The sequence below is a fragment of the Oncorhynchus mykiss genome, chromosome 12 (assembly GCF_013265735.2).
Source record: "Oncorhynchus mykiss isolate Arlee chromosome 12, USDA_OmykA_1.1, whole genome shotgun sequence".
In the NCBI taxonomy this organism is placed as follows: domain Eukaryota; kingdom Metazoa; phylum Chordata; class Actinopteri; order Salmoniformes; family Salmonidae; genus Oncorhynchus; species Oncorhynchus mykiss.
Window position 1 is genome coordinate 25616056 of NC_048576.1, and position 15714 is coordinate 25631769.

The following is a 15714-nucleotide window of genomic DNA, read 5'->3' on the forward strand; positions in this document are numbered from 1 at the left end:
ACACACTAAACCTGCCCCTGGGCTATGTGGTGACAGTCAACAGCAGCAGTCATCGTAAAGAGAGCTTTAGGAACGCTTCTAAGCACAGGTGAAAGTGACTAATGTGTACTACACACTCTCCCCTTTGTCTTGCTGTCAGAGTTAAGTGTTAATGACTCAAAGGTCACGGTGGAATAGAGGGGTTTGGCGCTGGTTTATTTACCCATGATCTTATCAGCCCTGCCGTCTCCTTATCTTCTCTCGTCTCACCTCTGACCTCTAACCCCTGGCCCTGAACCTGTTTTTCCTCCTTTTAATGCGAAAGCCCTGTCTGTCTAAACCCAGGAGGATGCTGACTGTCAGTATTATGGACTGGGTGTTTGTGTTTAGAATAGGCTGATTACACATATGGTATTGACTATTATGGGTATGGTATAGGTTCAGTTTAACACAATGTACTCAGGATACATGCCCTTTGACCTCTTGTATTCTAACGTCAATTGACAAATCAAAACCCATGTCACATTCAACATGTCACAATGTCTCTTCAGCCCACCATCATCTGTTGAACTCCATGATAATGACTTATTGATAATGACTTATCATGGTGATTGTTTATGGCTATGTGTGTTTAAACCCAGGATGAGGTGATCTTGTCTGTCTGTCTGTCTGTCCGTCTGTCTGTCTGTCTGTCTGTCTTTCTAACTGTCTGTCTGTCTGTCTGTCTGTCTGTCTGTCTGTCTGTCTGTCTGTCTGTCTGTCTGTCTGTCTGTCTTTCTAACTGTCTGTCTGTCTGTCTGTCTGTCTGTCTGTCTAACTGTCTGTCTGTCTGTCTGTCTGTCTGTCTAACTGTCTGTCTGTCTGTCTGTCTGTCTGTCTGTCTGTCTGTCTGTCTAACTGTCTGTCTGTCTGTCTGTCTAACTGTCTGTCTGTCTGTCTGTCTGTCTGTCTGTCTGTCTGTCTGTCTGTCTGTCTGTCTGTCAGTCTAACTGTCTGTCTGTCTGTCTGTCTGTCTGTCTGTCTGTCTGTCTGCCTGTCTGCCTGTCTGTCTGTCTGTCTGTCTGTCTGTCTAACTGTCTGTCTGTCTGTCTGTCTGTCTGTCAGTCTAACTGTCTGTCTGTCTGTCTGTCTGTCTGTCTGTCTGTCTGTCTGTCTGTCTGTCTGTCAGTCTAACTGTCTGTCTGTCTGTCTGTCTGTCTGTCTGTCTGTCTGTCTGTCTGCCTGTCTGCCTGTCTGTCAGTCTAACTGTCTGTCTGTCTGTCTGTCTGTCTGTCTAACTGTCTGTCTGTCTGTCTGTCTGTCTGTCTGTCTGTCTGTCTGTTTGTCTGTCTAACTGCCTGTCTGACTGTCAGTCTGTCTGTCTGTCTGACTGTCTGTCTGTCTGTCTGTCTGTCTGTCTGTCTGTCTGTCTGTCTGTCTGTTTGTCTGTCTAACTGCCTGTCTGACTGTCAGTCTGCTGTATACAGTAGGACAGGCTGAATAGGAGCTGGTTCCCATTAACTCGCACTTGTTCTTTTCTTCTTCTTTGTTTTTTCATGCTAGCTCTTCCTTTCTAACACATTGCAATATAAAATCATATTCGCTTTGAACCCTGCGCCATAAAGAAGGCACATTGTTTTGAACCCTGCGCCATGAAGAAGGCACATTGTTTTGAACCCCGCGCCATGAAGAAGGCACATTGTTTTGAACCCCGCGCCATAAAGAAGGCACATTGTTTTGAACCCTGCGCCATGAAGAAGGCACATTGTTTTGAACCCTGCGCCATGAAGAAGGCACATTGTTTTGAACCCCGCGCCATAAAGAAGGCACATTGTTTTGAACCCTGCGCCATAAAGAAGGCACATTGTTTTGAACCCCGCGCCATAAAGAAGGCACATTGTTTTGAACCCTGCGCCATAAAGAAGGCACATTGTTTTGAACCCCGCGCCATAAAGAAGGCACATTGTTTTGAACCCTACGCCATAAAGAAGGCACATTGTTTTGAACCCCGCGCCATAAAGAAGGCACATTGTTTTGAACCCCGCGCCATAAAGAAGGCACATTGCTTTGAACCCCGCGCCATAAAGAAGGCACATTGTTTTGAACCCCGCGCCATAAAGAAGGCACATTGCTTTGAACCCCGCGCCATAAAGAAGGCACATTGTTTTGAACCCTGCGCCATAAAGAAGGCACATTGTTTTGAACCCCGCGCCATAAAGAAGGCACATTGTTTTGAACCCTGCGCCATAAAGAAGGCACATTGTTTTGAACCCCGCGCCATAAAGAAGGCACATTGTTTTGAACCCTGCGCCATAAAGAAGGCACATTGTTTTGAACCCCGCGCCATAAAGAATTCACATTGTTTTGAACCCTGCGCCATAAAGAAGGCACATTGCTTTGAACCCCGCGCCATAAAGAAGGCACATTGCTTTGTGCGTCAGCCATCAAAACAGCAGAGAAAAGAGCACTGCTGTTCTCTGGTGTGCCAAGGCTGCAGTTGTCTTGTCTCGCAGCCTTGCCTCCTTGGTAGAGGAAGGGGTTAAGCTTTTATCTTATAAATACCCCCAAAATCCCACGGTCAATGACACATTCAGATATGCCGAGTCTGGCATTAACATAAAAACGAGGGCTTCTTATACAGTGAAATTTCAATGAAGGGGAACACAAAATGCATTTAATGAAATTCAGATGCTAAGGCTCCAGCTCCCATGAATCTCATTAAATGGGCTTTGTGCTGTTTTTCCATCTTCTCTTTGTGGAGAAGGTCCTCCAGTGCCTCTAATAATGTCTGAGATTTCATCATATAGCTGATTTAAAGAAGACAATGTCTGCCTTGTTCAGTCATTCCTCTCAGCGCTGACGCCATTCTGCCTCTCCAAAAGACGGCCGGGCAGAGTTTCTCCATGCAGCTCATGATAATAATCAGGCCTGTGGTGACTTTCCTTTTAGTTACTGAAGTTTGCAAAGTCCCCCTAACTCACTGTATCTCTCTCTTCTCTCCCTTTCTCTCACTCTCTCCCTCTGCACAGGATTTGGCTTCATAACTTTCGAGGGCGAAGACGTCGTAGAGAAAGTCTGTGAAATTCATTTTCATGAAATCAATAATAAAATGGTGAGTCCACTCTTCTTTTCAATTCCAGGTTGGTGTTGAAGGATTAATGTTTGATTTCCTCTTTAATGGACTGTTAATAGCAAAGAGTCAACGGTGTGTGTGGGGTGTAGGTGTATGTGTATGTGCACGCCTGTGTATATGTGAGTGTTTGTGGGCAGGTGTGCACACGCCTGTTTGCGTGTGTGTGCGCGCGCGCGCATGTGTGTGTGTGTTTACATGCGCGTGCATGGATGTGTGGTGTGATGTGTGTGTGTGTGTGTGTGTGCATACACGTGCCTGTGTCTGTGTGTGCACTCGATGGGTCTCTAGGATGGGGAGCTCAGTGGTGTGTACTGCCTAGAAACCGTGAAATTGTGTGTGTGAATTCCGCCTGTCAGGTTGAGGGACTGGTGAGAGGAACCTGTCCTTCTCTTCCAACCCCACCCATACCCACACCAGACACACACAGGCCTTGACTGCAGCCAGCTAGGGCAGGCAGAGAGTGTTGCTGGGAAGTCATTGGCAGAGGAAGAGTTCATTAACCAGGGATTAGAGCCTTCCAGGAAGCCCAGTAATGATCTGACTCATCACTCCTCACTGCTGTTGTCCTCTGTTTCAAAGCACACAGTCGAAAGTGTATATTCATTCCGTCAGTTCAGCCGATCAGATGACTCATGCTCAATATCACAGGACATATTGTAGCCATCTGTTTCATGTCACATGTTGATGTACAGCAGACAGTTGTGAGTCTCTGTAGTGTGTGCCCCTCCAGTCCCCCTGGGTGTACACTGTGTATAGCCTACTGACTGGGTTGGCCCTGTGGCCTGTGATAGGCTAGAGGGAATGCTCTCTTCCTGTCACTCAATGGGTTTGGACTCCTTCCTTTACTATGTGGTCTCCTTCAGGACCATAGGAGCTGACTGACAGGTGCGGTGTAGTAGAAACAGATCCACTAGGGACCGGCTCTCCCATGTATGACCTTACTGGCTCTCCCTAACTCAGGGGAAGGCAACTAGATTCAGCCGCGTGTCGATTTTTGTTGGTGCGCATGGTCGGGGGCCGGAACATAGTTGCACTGAACAAGAATATAAACGTAACATGTAAAGTGTTGGTCCCTTCTTTCATAAGCTGAAATAGAAAGATCCCATAAATATTCCATACGCACAAAAAGCTTTTTTCTCAAAAATGTTGTGCACACATTTGTTTACATCCCTGTTAGTGTGCATTTCTCCTTTGCCAAAATAAACCATCCACCTGACAGGTGGGCATATCAAGAAACTGATTTAACAGCATGATCATTACACAGGTGTATCTAATGCAGGGGACAATAAAAGGCCACTCTAAAAATGTGTGCAGTTTTGTTACACACCACAATGCCACAGATGTCTCAAGTTTTAAGGAAGTGTGCAATTGGCATGCTGACTGCAAGAATGACCACCAGGGCTGTTGCCAGAGAATTGTATGTTAATTTCTCTACCATAAGAGTTAATTAACGTCATTTTAGAGAATTTTCCAGTACGTCCAACCGGCCTCACAACCACAGACCACGTGAATTACTTCTTGTTGGCGAGTGGTTTGCTGATGTCAATGTTGTAAACAGAGTGCCCCATGGTGGCGTTTGGGTTATGATATGGGCAGGCATAAGCTACGGACAACGAACACAATTACATTTTATTGGTGGCAATTTGAATGCACAGAAATACCATGACTAGATCCTGAGGCCCATTTGTTAAGGTACTGTATCTGTGACCAACAGTTCCATATCTGTATTCCCAGTCATGTGAAATCCATAGATTAGGGCCTAATTCATTTATTTCAATTGACTGATTTCCTCATATGAACTGTATCAACTAAGCCCTAAAATAGATTGTTTTGAAAATAGCAATAATTTCATATCTTCAGTACATTTAGACACAATCACATGTCCATTTTTTTGTGTGGAAATACTTGGGAACAGATTTATTAAATGAAACACATTTCTTTGCTAAATTCCTGGTGATTTTAGTATTTTTTGACAAAATATTCAACAAAAACATTTATAAATAATAAGAATTGACTAAAAACTTTGGGGGGCCTAAAAAAATATCCCACAGGCCGGTTTTGGCCCCTGGGCCACCTGTTGCCATCCTCTGCCCTAACTCATCCCCCTGCATCGCTCTGTGTGTGTGACAGCCCCTGCTCATCAAAGCCTTACACAGCTCCCATAGGAATCACATAAGGAGAGAGGGAGGATATGAGAGGAAAGGGGAAATCATTGAAGGAGAGGAGAAGAGATGAGGAGATGAGAGGAAGAGTAGAGAATGGAGGAAGAGAGCAGGAAAGTAAATGAGAGGAGAGGAAAGGAAAGGAGAGAAGGAGAGGATTAAAGGAAATCTGAGAGACGGGAGGAGAGGAGAAACAGGCCTGGTTATCTGGTTATCTGAGCTGGAGATGAGATATTGTAGTCATTCTGATCCCTCTCCCCTTTCCATCCTCCTCTTTTGCTCTCTCTCTCTCTCTCTCTCTCTCTCTCTCTCTCTCTCTCTCTCTCTCTCTCTCTCTCTCTCTCCATCACAGACAAGCTGCTCCTTGAGCCCAGGGACAGAGAATGTCTGCCCGCAGTTCTATGAGACCAAGACAATGCTATCGATTTTTATATGATATTGCATCAAATGGTTTCATCGTTCAGGGAGCACCAAACCAGGGCTGCTATTTCGTTTTCCCTGCAGTGGATGGGAGCATTGTTTGTGCCATCCATCGACTGGCTGGATTGAATTGGACTAGCAGGGAATTGCATGCGTCGTTATCATCGGATGAGTAACTTCAGAGAAAATGAGGAGAATAAAAAGCTACTTCAAATACTCCAGGTTATTTGTCTTGTTGAAAATAGCAGAAGTTGATGTGCTGCTCTCTCTCTCTCTGTGCTGTAATGAGATGGTTGAGGAGCGTCTCTAAGACAACAGAGGAGAGAGTTTGGGGAGTTCAGCGAGCTTCTTCCTGTTTTTCTTTCCTCTATTAGAATCCACTTGTGGAGCTTCAGATCAAAGCTGTATCTGAAGCATCATCTGCTAACAGCCTGTGCTGTGTGTATTTGACTTGCTAATTCCACTCATCGTCATTATTATCATTGTTATTATTAAGTGAAATCCTGTGGCAGGCAGGGCCCTGTATTCACACACTTTAGTGTCTCTGTGTGTTTTGATTCTTCTCATCTCAGCTTCCTGCCATCTGTTGCTTTTTATTGACATTTTTATTGAACCTTTATTTATCCAGGCAAGTCAATCAAGAACAAATTATTATTTACAATGACGGCCTGGCAATTCCACAGTTGCATGATGAACCCTTCCTTTAATAGGGGATATAGTCAACTCAATGCCAGGCGACCGTCTGCGAGGGAATGCAGCAGAAATAAAAACACAGGCCACAGGTCCAGAGGGGTGGACGTTAGGGGAGGGCCAGCTAGTATGGGCCAGACTGTTGAGGCGAGGAAGGAGAGTGTGTCGCCCTTGCGAGAATTCCTCTCGCTGCCCAACGCCAACGCTTTTGATTTCTACCCATAAAACATTCTGAAGGCTTTGGCCCCTCAGAGCTCCGACAGAGGGAAGGATGGAGGGAAAACAGGTAAGATGTTTTAAAAAGGCTCAGGTTTGACCTTAGTATTACAAGAGGATTTTTTCAGGATTTAATATCTGAGTTCCCCCACTTAAGTCATTTCTGAAATGGACCTAATACAATCCCTCAATACCCGAGATCTCAGATAATTCATAGATATCCAGTGGACATGACTCCCTGTAATGTTAAGATTTATAATAATAGCTCCTGGCGCTATCCCTTTGGTATACCCTTCCAAGTAGACCTGCCATTATGCTACAGACAGCACAGACAGACAGCACAGACAGAGAGACAGACAGACAGACTTCTTTGCTTGGGAGCTCATCATCTTAGGGGTCCGGCGACAGTTAGGGTCAGTGCCCATTGAGACGTGTTCTGACCATGGTGTGTGTGTGTGTGTGTGTGTGTGTGTGTGTGTGTGTGTGTGTGTGTGTGTGTGTGTGTGTGTGTGTGTGTGTGTGTGCGTGTGTGTGTGTGTGTGTGTGTGTGTGTGTGTGTGTGTGTGTGTGTGTGTGTGTGTGTGAGTGGATCCTGGAGGACTTACTTAATCACTCAGGGTTCATGTGAGGAGCAGCACTGCACCCGGGATGGTATATGTATAGATGGGTTGACGTAGTGGAAGAATGTGGGTGTCCCTCTGACCCAGTGAAACTACCCCCTCCTCTCCTACTACTCTCCTCCTCTCCTCTCCACTGCTCTGCCCACCAGGGGGGCTCCTGGCCTCTGGTGAGCCCCTTCCTGTCTCTCTGGGAAGTCCCATGTCAGGGTGACATGCTGAATCTCCTGCCTGGCTGCACTCATCTACCCAGGCCTTGATCTGCTGGTTGGAGAAGTACTGGGTCTGAGTACCCCCCTCTCTCTTTCTCTCTCGCTCTCTCGTTCTCTCTCTCTTTTGTTCTCTGTCTTTTTCTCTCTTCCTCTCTCTCTTTATCGCTCTCTCTCTTTCTCTCTCTCTCTTTCTCTCTCCCTCTCTCGCTCCCTCTTCCATTCACAGCCTTTTCAGATCTGATTACTGTGAAGCCCCCAGGGCAGGAGCGAATCAGGAGCAAGAGAGTTATTGAGAAAATGGCCCCCTCTCTCTCTCTCTCTCTCTCTCTCTCTCTCTCTCTCTCTCTCTCTCTCTCTCTCTCTCTCTCTCTCTCTCTCTCTCTCTCTCTCTCTCTCTCTTAATGGCCTCCTGATCACCAACTGCCTCGCCCCCATCTACGAGGCGGCCAGGAGACGGAGGCTGAATGACAATAAGGTCTCACCTCATCTCTCTAGATATATCTTCAGGTGGCCTTGTATATCGCCACGTGGTGGTGTGTGCTACAGACTAACACCTGTTCTATGCATTATGTTTATTTATGCTGTCAATTGGTAGAGGCGGTGCTGATTGGGTAGCTTATCACATAACCATTAGTCATTCCACCACACTTCCTCATGGAGAGGGTTCCTGGTTGGTAAGGAACATCTTAGTGTAGTAGAATCATAGTAGAACAGTTGTGGGATGGTACGTCTCATAGTGAAACCATAGTCTTGTAGTGGAACCGTAGTGTTGTAGTGGAAATGTAGTCTTGTAGTGGAACCGTAGTCTTGTAGTGGAACCATAGTCTTGTGGAGGAACCACGGTCTTGTAGTGAAACCACAGTATTGTAGTGGAACCACAGTCTTGTAGTGGAACCACAGTCTTGTAGTGAAACCATAGTCTTGTAGTGGAACCACAGTCTTGTAGTGAAACCATAGTCTTGTAGTGGAACCACAGTCTTGTAGTGAAACCATAGTCTTATAGTGGAACCACAGTCTTGTAGTGAAACCATAGTCTTGTGGTGGAACCACGGTCTTGTAGTGAAACCACAGTATTGTAGTGGAACCACAGTCTTGTAGTGGAACCACAGTCTTGTAGTGAAACCATAGTCTTGTAGTGGAACCACAGTCTTGTAGTGAAACCATAGTCTTATAGTGGAACCACAGTCTTGTAGTGAAACCACAGTATTGTAGTGGAACCACAGTCTTGTAGTGGAACCACAGTCTTGTAGTGAAACCATAGTCTTGTAGTGGAACCACAGTCTTGTAGTGGAACCACTACAGTCTTGTAGTGGAACCACAGTCTTGTAGTGAAACCATAGTCTTGTAGTGGAACCACAGTCTTGTAGTGGAACCATAGTCTTGTAGTGGAACCACAGTCTTGTAGTGGAACCACAGTCTTGTAGTGGAACCAAGAAGCTGCAGTGTGGCACCGTGTGGAGGGAACCGTGAGAAACTGACAGCACTTCAGCACGAGTGTGACATTTATCATGAGGCAGAGATTGTCATTCATTTGTGCAAACTTGTGTGCAGGGCCTAATGGGCTGCTGTTGGCCATGCTGATGAGCCCTGATGGATGACTGGTAGGACGGCCAGGGACGATGAGGGAGGAGTGATACACTGTCTGTCAGTCAGTCAGCAGAGCACACACGCTCACACACACGCTCACACACACACACACCATGTTACAGCAGCACTACACGCCACGCTGCAGTGCCTCTCTGACAGATGGGACCTCTCAGACACACTCAGCTTTAAGGAAACACTGATTTTGGGGCTCACTGGGACCCACTGTATTATTCCTCTTTAATTGCTATACACATCTGAATATATCACACAGTTTATTGTTTAAACTGCCTTCATTTTGCTGGACCCCAGGAAGAGCAGCTAATGGGGATCCATAATAAATACAAATACAGTGTTTATTTTGTTTTGCATCAATCAATTATTTTCTCAATTTCTCAAATGCCACCGTGCAGTGCTTTACAACTACAAGCCTGAAATCCTTGTCTCTTTTGGACACCTCTTCCTGAGTGTCCTGTGTTTTGTTGGAAGTGCTTTGAGTTAGTCAGAAGGTGATGTGTCCACATTTTCCAAGTAGGGAGATAGTTTTGGCACACTGGGGCAGGAAGAGAAACTGTGGCGCAATGTGAATGTGGTGGAGTTTGGGTTTGGAAGCAGACTGGTAACTGTCATCAGCTGCTGCCATTGGATTTGTAGCTAGATGTTTCATCTCAGCAGGTTGTAACAGAGTTAATTATACTCTAATCAAAATATATTCATTCAATGAAAAGACCAGAAGGTACATTTCAGGAGGGAGAAAGCTGCCGCTCCAACTCTGAGTCAGGGCTGACCATGTCAAAGTGACACAACAGAAGTCATATTTTGAAGTAAAGCTGTTCTAGTGGGAGTTGCTTTAGCACAGAGAGAACTACAGGCAGAGGCAGGGAAGAGGCAGAGAGAGAGAGAGAGAGAGAGAGAGAGAGAGAGAGAGAGAGAGAGAGAGAGAGAGAGAAAGAGAGAGAGAGAGAGAGAGATATTAGAGTGAGTAAGAGAGAGACAGAGATATTAGAGTGAGTAAGAGAGATGTCTGTATAATCTAACTCAGGGGAGAGGAAACAGAACAGAGGCCTCACATTTCAGGATTTCTATTTGGTTTCTGGTGCTCACTTCCCCATTGTAAAATAGATGTTCTCCGACGTGGAGACATATAGCTCCTAACAGATGTTTTTCTGTGTGCGTGCATGTATGTTTGTGTGTGTATGTGATGTGGAAATATTGATTTCTGTGTCATAGGCAAAGTTGCTGTACATGTATCAGTAATAACCACAGTCCCGTCTCTCATGTCATTTAATTCAAGTTTCAGGGAGTTCTGCTCTCCTGGTAAACCTGGGCCTTTCTCATACCTTTCAGCTTACCTTCCCCCCTGTGATTGCCAGTAGTATCCCTGATTGGAGGGAGGTGTCACGTCCTGACCTTAGTTCCTTTTTTATTTCTCTATTTTGGTTTGGTCAGGGCGTGAGTTGGGGTGGGCATTCTATGTTTTTCACTCTATGTTTTGTTCTGTGTGTTGTATTTCTATGTGTTTGGCCTAGTATGGTTCCCAATCAGAGGCAGCTGTCAATCGTTGTCTCTGAATGAGAACCATACTTAGGTAGCCTGTTCCCACCTGTGTTTGTGGGTAGTTGTTTTCTGTTTTTTGTATTCTGCACCAGACAGAACTGTTTTGGTCATTCTCTTTTGTTGTTTTTACATTCAGTGTTCAATTCATAATAAAAGATGAACACGTACCACGCTGCACCTTGGTCCTCACCTTCTTCAACCCACGACACCTGTTACAGGAGGCTAGGAATATGAGGGAACAGTAGGATGGTTCTGATGTTATAGTTAATGGCAGGTTGCCCCTCTCTTTGACAAGAGTCATTTAGTCATCCCTCCAATCGAAGCAATGATTTCTGCTCCCTCCGCCATCCCAACCGCCTACCTATATGTATGCATAATGAACACCAATCAAGTAGTGGCTCAGATCTGTAAATGGGAGTAGTGTGCTGTTAAAATGGGCCATATTTTAGTGAACTGCTTCAAGGTAATGTTCTTAAATGTGTCATTTATGATATTCCTCAATAGAGAATGATCACTGCCGCAGGGATGAATTTTCAGTTAGTGGTCAATTTCTTAGTCAGGTCTCCTGACATGGCCAACCAATTACCGTAGTGAGCAGGGAGGCAGGCAGGCAAGGAGGCAGGCAGACAAGAAGCACTGCTTCCAGCCGACACTGAATGAAGAAGGAGAGAAGGCTGTAAACTTGAGGTGTGTTTACTTGAGGATCTGAATGTTAAAAGATACTATGTGCAGTTCCAGTCAAAAGTTTGGACACATCCAGGGTTTTTCTTGATCTTAACTATTTTTCTACATTGTAGAATAATAGTGAAGACATCAAAACTATGAAGTAACACATATGGAATGTAGTAATCAAAACAGTGTTAAACAAATCAAAATATATTTAACATTTGAGATTATTCAAAGTATCCCTCTTTTTTAACTATTTGAATTATTATATATATATATTTTTTTTGTTACCCCTTTTTGGTGGTATTCAATTGGTAGTTACAGTCTTGTCCCATCGCTTCAACTCCCGTACAGACTCAGGAGAGGCGAAGGTCAAGATTTGTGCGTCCTCCGAAACACAACCCAGCCAAGCCACACTGCTTCTTGACACAATGCCTGCTTAACCCGGAAGCCAACCGCACCAATGTGTCAGAGGAAACACTACACCTGGTGACCGTGTCAGTGTCATTGTGCCCAGCCCACCATAGGAGTCGCTAGTGCGCGATGGGACAAGAACATCCCAGCCACGTTTCATCCTCAATGCCCTTGCTGATGGAAGGAGGTTTTCACTCAAAATCTCACGATACATATGATGTTTCCACCCCCATGCTTCACAGTAGGTATGGTGTTCTTTGGATGCAACTCAGCATTCTTTGTCCTCCAAACACGACGAGTTGAGTTTTTACCAAAAAGTTTTATTTTGGTTTCATCTGACCATATGACATTCTCCCAATCTTCTTCTGGATCATCCAAATGCTCTCTAGCAAACTTCAGATGGGCCTGGACATGTACTGGCTTAAGCAGAGGGACACGTCTGGCACTGCAGGATTTGAGTCCCTGGCGGCGTAGTGTGTTACTGATGGTAGGCTTTGTTACTTTGGTCCCAGCTCTCTGCAGGTCATTCACTAGGTTCCCCCGTGTGGTTCTTGGATTTTTGCTCACCGTTCTTGTGATCATTTTGACCCTCACGGGGTGAGATCTTGCGCGGAGCCCCAGATCGAGGGAGATTATCAGTGGTCTTGTATGTCTTCCATTTCCTAATAATTGCTCCCACAGTTGATTTCTTCAAACCAAGCTGCTTACCTATTGCAGATTCAGTCTTCCCAGCCTGGTGCAGGTCTACAATTTTGTTTCTGGTGTCCTTTGACAGCTCTTTGGTCTTGGCCATAGTGGAGTTTGGAGTGTGACTGTTTGAGGTTGTGGACAGGTGTCTTTTATACTGATAACAGGTGCCATTAATACAGGTAACGAGTGGAAGACAGAGGAGCCTCTTAAAGAAGAAGTTACAGGTCTGTGAGAGCCAGAAATCTTGCTTGTTTGTAGGTGACCAAATACTAATTTTCCTCCATAATTTGCAAATAAATTCATTAAAAATCCTACAATGTGATTTTCTGGATTTTTTTTTCTCATTTTGTCTGTCATAGTTGAAGTGTACCTATGATGAAAATTACAGGCCTCTCTGATTACAGGCCTCTCTCTTTTAAGTGGGAGAACTTGCACAATTTGTGGCTGACTAAATACTTTTTTGCCCCACTGTATTATTTGACTAAACCATAATCATTTCCAACCTTGCCTTTGTATACGATCAGATACCGTGCCATCAAAAAGTATTCCCATCGCTTTACTTTTTTTGCATTTTGTTGTGTTACCGCCAGAATTTAAAATGGATTCAATTGAGATTTTGTCACTGGCCTACACACAATACCCCATAGGGCCATGGTGAATCTAAGTGCAGGCGGTAGCGCTATAGGTTCAGGGATGTGTCGAGGCTTGGCCCCTCACTGACCAATCAGAACATGCTCCATGGAGAAATATGCGGTTGCTTCAGGTTGTGTGTTTACAGTCTTTTATGTGTTGCCTTGGAATCAACTCAAATTCCACTGTAAATTACATTCACACTGATATAGGGGCTAGGCCTACTGTGAATTACATTCACACTGATATAGGGGCTAAGCCTACTGTAAATTGCATTATGACTGAGCATGGACATTGTCAATAAGCAAGATTAAATTAATTATTGATAAGGCCTAAAAAGAGAACTAATAATTCAAATTCATTTCTAAACAAAACGAAACAACAACAACAACAACAAAGGCTAGGTCACATTTACAGGCACCATCATTTCTCCCCGTGGGCCTGTAATATTAAAACAACACAAACTAGGAGGGTTTTATGCACATCCAAAACTGGACCTGACATGCTAAAATAATGGGAGTATTATTTCTTAAAACTGTGTTGTTGGTTAAAGGGCTTGTAAGTACTTCACTGTTGTATTCAGCGCATGTGACAAATCAAATTTGATTTGATTTAATAGAGTTTAACATGATTTTTCAGTGACTACCTCATCTCTGTACCCCACACATACAATTATCTGTAAGGTCCCGCAGTAAAGCATTGAATTTCAAACACAAAGACCATAGAGGTTTTCCAATGTCTCGCAAAGAAGCATTTGTAAATGGGTAAAAGCTGACATTTAATATCCCTTTGAGAATGGGGAAGTTATTAATTACCCAGTCACTACAAAGATACAGGCGTCCTTCCTAACTCAGTTGCCGGAAAGGAAGGAAACCTCTCAGAGATTTCACCATGAGGCCAAGGGTGACTTTAAAACCGTTACAGAGTTTAATGACTGTGATGGGAGAACACTGAGGGTTGATCAACAACATTGTAGTTACTCAACAATACTAACCTAAGAAGGAAGGCTGTACAGAATAAAAATATTCTAAAACATGCATCCTGTTTGCAACAAGGAACTAAAGTCAAACTGCCAAAAAAATACAATCATCGCAACTCTGCAGATTTTGTTGTGAGGATATAGGAGCTATAGGCCATTTATTTTTGGTATTGCCGTCAGGTAGCCTGTTTCTGGTCTCAGGTGCAGGAATGTCTGAAAATGTATAACATTGATCTAAAATTGACCCTAGAAATAGTACTGTTAGGATATCTGGAGAGACTGGGTCAGTCAATTACTAATATACTAATACTCTTAGTAAAAGTATTTATCATCAACTCGCAATCTGTGGATTCTATTCGATTAGATAGATTGAAATTGAATGTTAAACATCACAGCATAGGTGAAAGATATGTGGTGCGTAGGAATCTGAAGAGGGTGGCCAGCAGAGAGAGATGGGATGGGCTGAGGGAAGCTTAGGGTTGGGATGTGGAATTGGAGACACGTGGGAGGGGAGTTGCTGTGCAGGGGATAGAATGCCGGTCAAAGATAACATTTAAAAAATAAAGTCAAAATAAAACATAACAAAAGTAAGTTTGAATGACACTGAGGGGCAGTGTTCTTACAGCTAATGCCTGTTTGCCTGAGGCTGATGCCGTGCAGGTGTTTGTACACGCATATACACACACTCTCATTCAAATGCACACACGGACACACATGCACTCAAATATATTCAGTTGGCTGTTGAGATTTTCGTTGTCCTTGAAGTCTTTTGTTTTTTGCATTGTTGTTTTCTGTTTTCCTTTGTCTTTCTCTTTTTTTCTGTTTTGTTCATTTTGTTGGTTGTTGGTGCATTGGGTGACGGGGGCTTGGGGTGGGGAATGGAATTGTGTGGGGGGATTCTACATGTAACCAAAAAGGGTTCTTCAAATGGTTCTTCTATGGGGACAGCCGAAGAACCCTTTTAGGTCCTTGACTGTGTCATAAAAAAACACTTTTGTACTCTATACAAAAATTGCATCTGATTCTGTTGGTGCAAATGATCCAGAATGCAACAGCCCGCCTGGTGTTCAACCTTCCCAAGTTTTCCCATGGCACCTCGCTTCTCTGTACACTCCATTGACGTCCAGTCAAAGCTTGCGGTACTTGCCTACGGAGCAGCAAGAGGAACTGCCCCTCCCTACTTTTCATGCTATGCTTAAACCCTACACCGAGCACTCCATTCTGACACCTCTGGTCTCTGGGCCATCCCACCCTTACAGGGTTTCAGCACCCGCTCAGCCCAGTCAAAACTCTTCTCTGTTCTGCCATCCTAGTGGTGGAACGTGTTTCCCCCTGAAGCTAGGACAGCAGAATCCCTGCCCATCTTACAAAAACGTCTGAAACCCTACCTCTTCAAAGAGTATCAAATCGAATCAAATTTTATTTGTCACATTCACATGGTTAGCAGATGTTAATGCGAGTGTAGCGAAATGCTTGTGCTTCTGGTTCTAACCATGCAGTAACAACTAACAAGTAATCTAACCTAACAATTTCCCAACAAATACCTTATACATGTATTTCAATATATGAATGAGTGATGGCCGAACGGCATAGGCAAGATGCAGTAGATGGTAAAGAGTACATCTACTGCATCTTGCCTATGCCGTTCAGCCATCGCTCATTCATATTATGTACATATTCTTATTCATTCCTTTACACGTGTGTGTATAAGGTATTTGTTGGGAAATTGTTAGGTTAGATTACTTGTTAGTTATTACTGCATGGTTGGAACCAGAAGCACAAGCAT

The 15714-nt window shown here is 44.3% G+C and overlaps 1 protein-coding gene across 19 annotated transcripts in view; it reads left to right on the top strand.

The window, feature by feature from the left end:
* The window catches only part of LOC110537258 (RNA-binding protein Musashi homolog 2), a 367078-nt gene that overhangs the window by 263526 nt on the left and 87838 nt on the right, over positions 1-15714 (top strand). For all 19 annotated transcript variants that reach the window (XR_005034923.1, XR_005034924.1, XR_005034927.1 and 16 more), the window contains exon 8: positions 2988-3070. Coding sequence is in view for 13 of the 19 variants with exons in the window: in XM_036937268.1 (XP_036793163.1) it covers positions 2988-3070 (83 nt within the window). In the remaining 6 variants the exon portion in view is untranslated. The remainder of the gene's footprint in view (positions 1-2987; positions 3071-15714) is intronic.